The 12,793-nt window shown below is 38.3% G+C and overlaps 1 protein-coding gene across 1 annotated transcript in view; it reads right to left on the bottom strand.

Moving 5' to 3' along the window:
- Window positions 1-2,575: 2,575 nt before the first annotated feature.
- Window positions 2,576-12,793, bottom strand: part of MB21D2 (Mab-21 domain containing 2) — a 107,448-nt gene continuing 97,230 nt past the window's right edge. Inside the window, exon 2 of the mRNA XM_063075156.1 lies at window positions 2,576-3,902. Coding sequence (XP_062931226.1) covers window positions 2,638-3,902 — 1,265 coding nt within the window. The 3' untranslated portion in view covers window positions 2,576-2,637. The remainder of the gene's footprint in view (window positions 3,903-12,793) is intronic.

Genomic DNA, 12,793 nt, shown 5'->3' on the forward strand with positions numbered 1-12,793 from the left:
CCAAAAGTAAAAGTAGCCACATACACCTGCCTCCCATTTTCTCTGAAATAATTTTATACAGTAATTTCAGAGATATTCTTATTTTTAAAATGTCTTGTCCTGATTAGCTTCACCCACTCTGAAACCAACATTTACTTGCATCTTTTAAACTTCCATTTCAGAAGAGAAAGGCAGAGGGAAGAGAATAATCTACTCTTGAAACAGGTCAGAGAATTGAAAGCCTGGTGAGGAACAGCTTACAAATCCTCCCAATTAAAAAAAAAAAAAAATCAGCCATAAGTAATGTTAATATGATGACTCCAGCTTTAAGGCATTTTATCTTGTCCTTGAAACAGAAGAGATTTTAAGCAATCTTTGGGGCTTCAGCAGGACTGACTAGTTAGCAATGAAATAATTTGCTGAAGTTTCAGACGAGAAAACGTATTAGACTATATCCCATTTCTACCCATCCTCAATGTCTGACCTAAGAGCCCTAGGCTTACGGTGCTGATAGCAAATTCTAGGAATTTAAAAAGCAAAGGGGGGAGGTGGGGAGGGTCCTCTAGACCTTTAATGTGAAGTTTAGCCAAGAATTTGTAGAGTGTTCTTCACTAGGACTAGAGGTGGCAAAAGGAAAAAAAATGTGTCAAGAGAATCATGAAAACTAGTTTCTTATCATACCTGTAATGAATTTTTGTCTGAAAGCACAGCATTTAAAATATTGCAAATGTTGCTAACTGTATTTAAGACACCAATTCAGAGCACAGTTATGGCAGTTGACTTTAAAGCATCATCTGCTTGAATATGCTTGCTACTTCAATGGTTTATAACAATCTATTTTAACCTACAAAGTTTAACATAATGGTCAAAGTATAACAAATTTTAACAAACTTTGGCAGGTGCATAGTTATTAGTATAGAGACTATGATATTCTTTGGAATTAATCAAATCAGATAACATAAACCTAACATAAACATAACATAAACAATACAAGCCTGTAGTGTACTTATTGAAAATTACTGTTAGTATTACTAATAAGAAAGTAATTTCCAAATTACAAACAACAACAACAAAGTTCCAAGGCCAGTATGTTTCTTTTTTTATTATTATTTTTGTGTTCGACTTAAGATGGTTGAATGATTTCATTTTCATTCATACGCATTACATTAATTCCCATGCAAAAACCCAAGACCACACATGCCTGATTTCAACTGGCCAAAATCCAACCCATGAGTCTGGACATTCAAGATCAAAACCAAAATGTTGCTTGACCTCTCCATTAGTAGACATCATGGGTGTCCTTTGAGAGATCAGCAGGCCCCATACCCTTCGAACACCAGTTTGCCATAAGTCCACACCAAAACAGGGAGCCAATGTCTTGTAGCACCCAAACCTGGCAAGTAATTTTATTCATGAAGACAGGACACCTCTACACCAAAGCTGTCACCCACAGATATTGCCTGGTTCCTGCTATTTAGCAAAACTTGCTTTTGTTATAGACATGGTATCTTCTATTAGGGGATTATAAATTCTTCCTACCAGTTTTCCTCAAAACTCTCAGGAGAAATAGATTTTTACAAAAAACTTACCCCTATAATCCCAAAAGAAGTAAATACAAAGACATCTCCTTTATCAAGTGTATATTTTCCCAGCTTTAGATAGAGTCAATTAACAGGTATAAAGCTTTAAAAACTTCTCTCAGTGATATAGGAACCAGGAATATCAAAGAGGGCAAAACGGGACCTCACAATTAAAGGAGAACTAAACAAATACAAAGAATCATTCTATTGATTGAGAGAAATGGGCTAAATGAAAAAAAAATGATAGCATTTAAAAAGTAGATGTTAATTTACATTAAAACACACATTGCAACTCTGACAATGGCAAAGATTTCATTAGTGCAAATAACAATTATAATGGCATGTTCTTTGATAGGATTTAAATAAGGCTTCAAATAATTACACATGCTAAAACTAACATTTGGAAGGAAACCTTAATTCTGTTTGGAAAGCTGTTAAACACACCTTCCAAACCATCCAGTGTTCTCTGATTTGAGGACAATTACATTCAATGACGTTGCTCCAAAACACAATTTGTAGCATTATCACTTTCAAAGTTTACATTGTTTGGTAGAAAAAGGGGAAACTACTCTGGCCACTGGTCAAAAGAAATAAATCCAGCTAACATGCCAGGTAGTTTCCAGGTTCATATGATTCTCATATACCTGTAGCGGTGAAAGCTCATTGGGAAAAAGGGAAAAAACAAAACAAAACAAAGAATTCCTGTTTTAGAAAGAAATTTGTTTCCCCGTATCCATTAACAAGTTTACACACAAAGTATGAAACAGAAAAAGCAAGAGGATTCATGGGCATTTTTATCTATGGCTCAAGTTCTCCCTAAACAAAACAAAACAAACCCCCCCAAAAAACTAAGAGACAGTAACTACAAAAAGTAAACAACAAAATCAGAGGCAGAATATGAAATAGTAATATACTGTTTCAGAGCCTGCACCATCCTGCAGAACCAGGAAACTTAAAATTTGTTCTTAACAAATCCAATCTAGGCTGGATATGTAGAAAACGGAAAGACAGCATCACAAACCACACTATACATTATGAGAGTTTTAGAACCAGGGGGGGGAAAATGTCAGCAAAATACTCAGAAAAATTTATCATCGATTCTGAAATGGGGCCTCGTGACATCATCAGGGTTGATAAACACAGAGATGGACTTCCCCGGGTTCTCAGTCACCAGCTGCTGCAGTTTTTTGGCCAAACGGTCATCAGGCTGGTTGGGGTCGCCTCCGTCGGACTGCGGGGAGGGGATGCTGGTGGCGCTGCCTCGCCTCTGCAGCTCCAGCGTCAGCCGGTTGGCCGCCTTCACGTGCTCGATGGTGGTGCGCAAGTGCTCCGCCGGGTCTGAGCGCACAGAGGAGAGTTTGCGGGCGTGGAGCATGACCGTCTCCTCCGACAGGTGTTCCAGCATGTTGCACTGAGGGATGAAATAATTGGGGCACATCTTGTTGACCAGACAGTGTTGCAGGTCATCGATGAGGCCCAGCAAAAAGTGGGCTGCATAGTCTTCTTGAGCCAAGTAGTTGGCGGGAAGTCTGTCGCAGGCCCAGAGCATCATGCTCCGCAGGTGATAGGGGCTGATAGCCTTGGGCCGGGACAGGAGTTTAATGATGATGGCTTTGCAGGCCTGGTAGGCCTGCATGAGGCTGCTGGAGATGCACTTCTTCAGCTGCACCTCGCTCCTGGCAAAGGACAGCCGCCATTCATTGTCCTTCTTACCCTTGTAGGAGCAAGCAGGCACCAAGTAAAACCCACTGATGACCTCTTCCTCAGTAATCTTCCCATCCCAAAAGTGGTTCTCCATGAGCCAGCTCTGGGCCACTGCAGGCCAACCTTTGAAAGATACCACGGGGACAATATCATACAACATGCGACTGCTTCCTACACCCAGAATGATGGAGATGATGGTCCCGTTTTTTTCTACCTTTTCCACTTTTGGCATCCCCCGCTGGGGTTTCTTCTGTATCTCTGATAGGACAATGCTGATGGAGTCATAGAACCAGTCGGCCACTTTGGTAGGGGAGAAGAAGTAGTTGGTGGCACCATTAATGTGATCTACAATGGTGCAGCAGTCCTTCCACTTACTGATTGTCCCCTCATCAAAGAGCCGAAGGCTCAGCCAGGAGTGGCACAAGGCTGAGTGACGCATATCAAGAGTCACAGGCTGATTGCGGTCATGCAGCTTAAGTGCTGGCACCAAAAGGGTAAAGTCCATATCATAGTCAGTCCCCCGGGCATAGACATTGAGCTCATCTAAGTCCAGATCCACCACGCCTTCCCGGACTCCACCGGAGAGCAACAGGTACTCATTGGCCACAGGAAGTTTTTGGTCCAGCTTTTGCACCATCCCTAGAAACACAAAGAGAAACCATTATTACAATAGGAAGCACAGACACAAGAGTCTAAAGCTTTAATATAGAATGCTCACCTTCCAAGAACCACAACTCATTATCAGAAAACCAGATCTCAGGCTGCTGCACAGACCTGGCTAACAGGACTTTGTTCTTTCTCACCAGTGCTAGAATCCACTCTTCTCCAAGTGGAAGAATTTGGGTAGAGTTTTCTCTCATGATGAAAAGCAATATCATTTTCAATCAGAAACCACAGGTCCCCTCCCCCTAGTCTTCACCTGAGTTTATGGTATTCCCATCCACTTTGTCACCGTTAAAACCTCAGAAAGCTTCAACTTCCCCTTGCTTTCTACTGCCAATCATACCTCTACAACCTCCGCAGTGTTTCTCACTGCCTTCCCTCTCCACCTCTGCTGCCACCACAGAAGGGCAGGCCCTTGTGTCTCTTGCCAAAGCAGTCTCCCTCCCCCATGCTCTCTCCACTTAAACTTTTCTCTGTACCATCAGTTCTCAGTGTGGACTGCAGACACTTACAGGGCACAGTGAGGTCATAACTCTTTTTATAATAATACTAATGCATTATTTGATCTTTTCACTGTTGACACTTGCACCGAGGATACAAAAGCAATAGAGGGTAAAACTGCTGTGCCTTAGCAGTAGTCACAACAGTGGCACCAAACTCTACTAGCAGTCAGTGCGTTCTTGACTACTGACATGCATAAACAATTAAAAAAAAAATCCAGTTTCACTTAAGAAAATTCTTGATGGAGAAGAAAAATGATTCATTGTATTAAATCTCAACCTTTGAGCCATTAGAAAGACTACCTTTCTAATCTTCTGTGTGACAAAACGGGGAGTGACCACAAAGCCCCTGTACCTTATGCTGAAATATGAAAGCTGTCTTCAGGAAAAGCATTCCTGTAACTAGCTGCTCTGATCATGGAACACCTTGAACATTCTTTTTATTTCAAAGAATAACTGATAAAATATGACTATTCAGACTTGGGTATGTGGCAGAAATTGTCTTTAAAAATGAACAAATTATCTAAATAATGGTGACCATCATCTTGAATACACAAGAAAGAGCAAAACCCACAGTTAAAACAAAAATGCCAGCAAGAAGGAGAAAGAAGCTAAATCATTCTGCCTTAAATTCCCAGCTCACATTGAAGAAGAGAAATAAAAGGGGAAATAATAATCAAAAGATATTTAAACCACCTAAACAAGTAGCAATTAAATGACAGGAATTAAACGAAACTTGTCAATAACTACTCTGAATGTGAATGGACTAAACTACCATTCAAAAGACACAGACTGACTGACTGGATTAAAAATCTAGACCCAAGTACATGCTGTCTTCAAGAGACCCACCTCACCTGTAAAGACACTCATAGACTAAAAGTGAAGGGATGGAAAAAGATATACCATGCAAATGGAAACCGAAAACGAGCAGGAGTAGCTATTCTTATATTAGACAAAATAGACTTTAAACCAAAAAACATTAAAAAAGACAAAGAAGGCCATTATATAATGATAAAGGGAACTATCCAGCTAGGAGACATAACAGTCATAAATATGTATGCACCTAATATCAGAGCACCCAGATATATCAAGCAAACACTCTTAGACTTAAAGAAGGAGATAGGACCTAATACATTAATAGTGGGTGATCTGAACATCCCTCTCTCAATATGGGACAGGACTTCCAGGCAACAAGTCAACAAAGAGACACAGGATTTAATCTACACCCTAGATCAACCGGACTTGGCAGATATATACAGAACATTTCACCCAACAGCTAAAGAATACACTTTCTTCTCATTGAGCTCACAGTACATTCTCCAGGATAGACCACATATTAGGTCACAAATCTAGTCTCAGCAAATTTTAAAAAATTGAAATCATTCCAACAATCTTTTCAGACCACAATGGACTATAACTGGAGATAAACAATAAGCCAATTGCTGGAAGCTATACAGATACATGGAAAATAAATAATAGGCTCCTGAATGACCTTTGGGTCTAAGAAGAAATTAAACAGGACATCAAAAAATTTCTAGAAACTAATGAAAATAAAGATACATCATACCAAAACTTGTGGGATACTGCAAAAGCAGTACTAAGAGGCAAATTTATTGCAGTAAATGATTATATCATAAAAATGGAAAGAATCCAAATAAACGACCTAATGCTATACCTCAAAGAACTTGAAAAACAACAACAATCCAAACTTAAAGGCAGTAGATGGAAAGAAATAATTAATATCAGAGCAGAACTAAATGAAATAGAGACCCAAAAAACAATAGAAAAGATCAACAAAACTAAAAGTTGGTTTGTTGAGTGAAACAAGCAAAGCACAGAGGGATAAATACCACATGTGCTCACTCATATGTGAGAGCTAAGAGAAAAAGGAAGGCAGGAAAGAAAGACAGACCACAGTGGTACCATGATCCAAGAGAGGGAGGGAACATTCCCAGGGCTCAGCTTTGTATCTCATGAATATTCGTAATGAATGAATGAATGAATAAATAAATAAAAATGACCAAATTGAGCCTGGGTTTAAGAAAACAGCTGACAATATCTATTGACAATTAAAGCTTTCAAGGGAAAATTAAATTTTAGAAAACTCATATCCTGCACTGTGAGCTTGACATCATCCTAAATTATATACAATTCTGATGACATTGGTGGTGATATTAAGAAATGGGATTTTTTGATGAGATTGTGAGAGGGTGAGAACCATGTCTCAAATATGTATTAAGCAGGCACAGGGTCTGCACACAGCAGGCACACAGCTGAAGCTGTGACTAAAAGATAAAGGAACAAATGCATGGAATTAATAGGTGGATGGAATTAAGTACTTAAGTGAAGGCTAGACTTAAAAGGTTTTTCCACCAACAACATACGAATTTATCCTCCCTGCTTCCTGTCTTTTTATTTTATACATACATGTGCTTCATTATCTGACAAACCACCAGTACCACTCTCATTTATTTAACAGCATTTCCCCAAAGATCTCAAAGAACTACCACAAACTAATATTCCATTATTCATTGCAATTACTTTGAACCCACATAGTTTGTTGTTCATAAGGCAATCCCAAAGCAAATAAATAAACCATGCATATGTGTTTTGTTACCACTATTGTTATAGACTAATGTTTGTGCCATCCCCACCCACCCAAATTTGTATGTTGAAATCCTAACTTCCAATATGATGGTGTTAGGAGGTGGGGTCTTCAGGATGTGTTTAGGTCATGAGGGTAGAGCCCTCAAGAGCAGCATTAGTGCCCTTATAGAAGAGACCCTGAAGAGCTTCCTCACCCCTTCCACAGAGGACACAGAGAGAAGATGGCCATCTATGAACCAGACACTGAATCTGTCAGTACCTTGATTTTGGACTTTGAGCCTCCAGGACTGTGAGAAATAAATTCCTGTTGTTTACAAGCCACTCAGTCTATGACACTTTGTTAGTCTGAATGGAATTATATTTCAAAATTTAACACTCATTTATAAAAATGTGCTTTTTCATTCTTTAAAACCCTAATTTTCAAACTATATTAACCATGAAAAAGTGATTTGTTTAGTATCATTTCCTTCCCTACAGATAGGAATATGACAAGTTACCATTTCTTTTTAAAGCAATCAATAAGTTATCCAACATTATAGAGTTAACAGTTCATCAAAAATAGAATCCATCATTCCTGATTTCTTGGGCTGGTTCTCACACTACCTGCTGTGATACAACGACCAGATCCCTCTGCAATAAAGGACTTGTCCAAACTGCGGGTAGTGTAAACCCTTAAGGATTGTCTCAGCTGCAAGAAACTGCCTTAATCAAGATATGTCCTGTGGTTGGGATGGGGGTGCAACATCTAATAACTGATCGACGTGGGGGGTGTCTCAGCTCAAGATACTCCGAAAAGCCATACAAACCCAAAGTTCCTGGCAGGGTCAGCTGAGGCTGATGCTGGGCCTGCAGGGAAGCCCAACTTCTCTTCCTACTTGATCTTTTTTCCTCCTCTCCCTTCCACAGGTGCAGACCCCAAGAGTGCTCCTTAATAAATATCCTAACTCCATTTCAGAGGCTGCTTTTTGAAGAACCTAAGACACTAAATACAACCCAAGCAAAAACAGCCTTCAATGCAAATTCAGAATGGAAAATTTATTTATCCTTTTTAAGGTGGTTTTTAAAGCCAAACTAAACAACCACGGTTGAAAGTTATCATAAATACCAAGACAAAGATGCAATTCTCAATTGTCATGCTTTAATATTAAGCTCATCTTTACAATGTAACAAATACTACCACCTCAAGTTACAGCTGTAGCTATAAAAGAATTAAGATTGATCTCAGATGCCAGAGTAGGTTGTGAAAATCATTTTCATTATTTTATGGACTCACATGTAGGCACAGTTACTTTCAAAGAACTATATGAGGGTACTTCAAAAAATTCATGGAAAGATTCATAGTAATTTTTAATTCTATTTTTCCAAAAACTTTTTGAGGTACCCCTGTATTTGATAATAAAATTATTTACTCTTCATTGCTTAAATATTCTTTCCTTCTAGCATTTGGAGTGCCACCAACATACATGAGAAAATTATGAAATGTTGTGTTGTGGTTAGTAAATAATATCTGAATCAACTAAAGTGGTATTGTTATTTGGGTACACATTGTTGTCTCCTCTTAGTTAGGCATAAATAACTCAAAATTCTATGTCTTTTTGACCTAGACAGGAGTAAGCGGGCTCTGAGCACACTAGCTAGGTAAGACCTGTCTATGCAGCAAGAGTAACTTGTGTGTTAATGACCTGCAGACAATTTGTCTCTATAAAAGTGTCACTGAATTTTGCCTTGGGTTGTCACAATCTTGTTTGGATAGTCTTAGGTGAGGAATAACTAAAACTCCCTTCTGCCCTCTTCTGGATTACAGGAGAAGTTTTAAATTATTTTCACTTGTTAGAGTATATACTATAACATTCTTGCCAATAATAAAGTCTTTTCTTTCCCCCAACTTGTGCTTATTCACCTAGTAAAATGTTGAACCTTCTTTCAAAAGAGCCAGTATAAAATATTTTGGCTAAATTCTAATATTCAGGAGTTAGGATAATTCTGGACACTTCTAATTCCTTTTAAAATACATTGAGCCTCTAGGCTCAATGACTAAGCGCCTAGAGGTTAGAAACAAAGTTTCTAAGGCTACATTGTTCCGGAAACTAATCCCTTGTGACATGCACATTTCCACTTAGCTTTCCTGAGCCCATTAGTCTGCAGTTTTACAAAAGATGTTGTAACAGAAACTAGAGCCTTCCCTGGCATTATTAGAAGCCCAAATGTCCTCCTGAAAACTGTCCAGGGCTAAATCTAAGTGAAAATGAGCTGACATCAGCTACTGTGGCAGATGGGTTGTCATGCAACTAACACACAGGCAGGCACTGGGAGGAACAAGACAGAGAAGAAAAAACCTCAACTGTACACTTTGGCTTTGGGGATCTGTTCCAACAAGTGCCATCTCTAAACTGATCCAAGGTTTTTTGTGTAATTACAGTAAGGTAAGATCAACTGACTCTGTGTTTAGCCATTAGGTAGAGTATCCAAAGCCATGACTGGGAACAAAAGGAAGATGCACACACACCACTCAGCTTGTTAGCAGGAAAGAAAAGGATGGATGGAGAAACAACTTCTTCCCCTGGGTGGGTACTGGCATGGAAGTACTGGCAAATGTTTGTTCCTAAAACCCTAAAGTAAAACTGCCTCCTAGCCTCCCTTTCTGTAATTCTCCACTCCTTGGTTTTGCTTTATTTCATAGTTTCTATTTAAAGAGACCTTAATATTACTTTTATAGAGATTCCGGAGTCTCGAGCTTCAGGAATGAGCTCCATGTCATCCTCTTAAGTTCTTCACTGATTACCTTTAGAATATCCTGTTCCAGTGAATAAAACTTCATCATATTCCACTGGATTCAAATTACTGACCTCTATCACTCAAACGTATAATATCAGGTTGTTAACTCCAGAGCACAAGAACTAAGTATCATATTTTTATTTTCTCCTGTCTTCACAGCCCCATTCCAGTAGATATGAGAACTCAGGTAGACAGTTTAATAAATACTCAACACATAAGTGAAGATACTACTTGCATAAATTCCTTTAAAAAACACACATACACACACATTTGAGCCCACCTAGGGACACCAAAAAATAAATAACACACACACACACACACACACACACACACACACACACACACACCAATGTTGGAGGGAGAAAGATCCATAAAGAGATAACATTTTTATGTCTTATAATTTACAAAATTAGATAAATTTTATTTCTCTATATATCTTTGACTATGTATATAAAAAATACCTATGTACCTAAATATCTCAATAATATTTATTGTTTCACATAAAGGTGTTACCTTTTTTGGCCCCAACTCATGTGGCACACAGCAGTAACAAATAGTGCCTTATCATGGCAGTAGTTCTTAATGGTAGGGAAGAGGGAAGGGTGGAACAATGCTGACAAAGGATTCTGATGTGTCACCTAGGGCAAAAGTCTCCTTGGATGATAACAAACAATGTAAAACCTCCCTATAAAATATGATTTATGTTTCAAAGGAGGAAATATTTTTCTCAAGCTTACTTGACATTCTGAGGAACATCTGAGACGTAGGCATGGCCACCTTTTTCTAAAAAGTCACCAATCTATGGTATTTTTAATGACCCCGATTTGGAGAAGGTTTTTGCACTTTCCTTATTCATGTCCAGAAATCATCTATCTGAAGCCCCTCGATTTATATGTGAAAAAACTGAGGTCCATAGAGGAGAAATAACTCATACAAGGTCACAAAGCCTTAGTATCAGATGAACAGCATGGTCTTATTCCCACATTTGCTGAAAAGTTCACAATGGCACACATACTGTTCTCCCTATGACAATGACCCAACTTGACATGAATGCAGTATGGCTTGGATGAGAAGTGGCAGAGGTCTCAGGGCAAAGTGTTTCACTGGTCAATGTTTTAGCGTGACCTTGGACAAGCAGCAGAACATGTCTGACTACCCACATTTATCATAAAGGAAGAATGAACCTGATCTGCCTTGAAAGAAGCCATTGGTATTCCCAAATAAACAGACTGTAACAGATGCTGGAAATACAGAAGACACTAATGGAACTTCCTAGCTTTTCAATAATTTCCTGAGTGATCATTAATATTCACTGTTATTATAATATGTTATATAAGTCAAATAGTTTTATTTTGCAAATTTCTGAGACAACTACATACAATTTTATTTAATCTCTTAGAAAACTGATCAATGCATGCATGGTAATGGTAATGTCTTATTGACCAGAAGATATATATATATATATATATATATATATATATATATATATATATATATATATATATATATATATATATATATATATATATATATGTAAGAGGACTGACTCAAAATATGCATCTTAAGAGAAGTCTTCCTTGATCTTTCCCTGTTTTGATACTGATATGTATGCACGATCATTGGACTTGGAGTAAGATAGGAATGGGTTTTGATTCTGGCTTTGTCATTCACTATTTAAGTGAGCCTAACAAGTTATTTAACCTTTGTGTGCTTCCAATTCCTTATCTACTAAAAACAAACAAACCAACAAAAAAATAAATAAGTAAATAAAACCATCCTTATAGGGTTGATATGAAATGTCTAAGCACATGGCAGATATTTAATTCATTTTCCCCATATGTTCTTCTTTTTATTCACCACCCATAAAACTGGAATAGCAAATAACACTTATTCCACAGAGTTGCTTCGAAGATTTAATTAAATAAGACAATCTACCTAAAGACTCCAGCACATGCAAGGCACACGAAATGTGTTAGATGAAGGGAAATGGATTGAGTGTTCTCTCCCATGGCCATACCAAGACTGCTGCTACCCAGGGATGCTTGCTCAGGGTGGATGCTATTGTGTGGCATGGCACACAGCTTGGCAAGTAGAGGACAGGCTGGATTCCAGCCTTTCTTCTTTCACCTTCATGCCCTGTGAAATAAACAATCTGTACACACCATTGGAGAGTCTTGAACTAAACTTCTGCATTAGCACTTTTGACACCTATTGTTGTTATAGGCTGTATTCACGCATATCATTCCTCCTAAATGAGACAACATAAAGCATTTGGCACAGAAGTTGGCAAAAAGGCTCAGCAAATGAAAGATACTATGACAGGCAATAGTCTGTAAACTCCTTGTGGTCAAGATTTTATTACTGCATGGCTAGTGCAAACCCTGGGATTGGAAGGCAACTGCTTGTTAAGTGTACCATTTGTTTTAATCAACTTGAAAACCTCATTAATCATTCCCTGGGGTCGTGGATTTTGCCACACAATATGAAATATTGTCAGCATATGCATATAACATTGTTTGCTAATAATCTAAAAGTTGGATAGGGAAAAAAAAGCCTCTCTCAGCTTTCATTATTTTTCTTCTTAAAAATTAAAACTGAAGTTCTAAAAATTAGTGGGTTTTGTCGAAGTCTACATACCTAGTCTTAAGCTATTTTAAACAGAATAAACATTAATTAGACCTGGATTAAAGTCTAACTCGTCCATGACCAACACGATCAATCACTCTGGGCCTCAATTCCCTCAGACAAAATTGGGGAATAACAGCTACAAGTTTGTTGGGTGTCCATGGGGATAAAATGAGAAGATGCACCCCAAATTGCTCAGTGTGTGGTCTGGTACTTAGTTGGCAATCAACCAACAAGGGGCTCTGCACATGTGTGATCAATATATTCTTCCCACTTAATAAGTCCTGCCCTTTCTTTCTTTTCAGTTTGTAGGATAGGTTAAAAACTTATGGTTTCTGCCATTTACTGGCAAGTCTCAAA

This window comes from Cynocephalus volans, chromosome 1, assembly GCF_027409185.1.
Source record: "Cynocephalus volans isolate mCynVol1 chromosome 1, mCynVol1.pri, whole genome shotgun sequence".
NCBI classification, from domain to species: domain Eukaryota; kingdom Metazoa; phylum Chordata; class Mammalia; order Dermoptera; family Cynocephalidae; genus Cynocephalus; species Cynocephalus volans.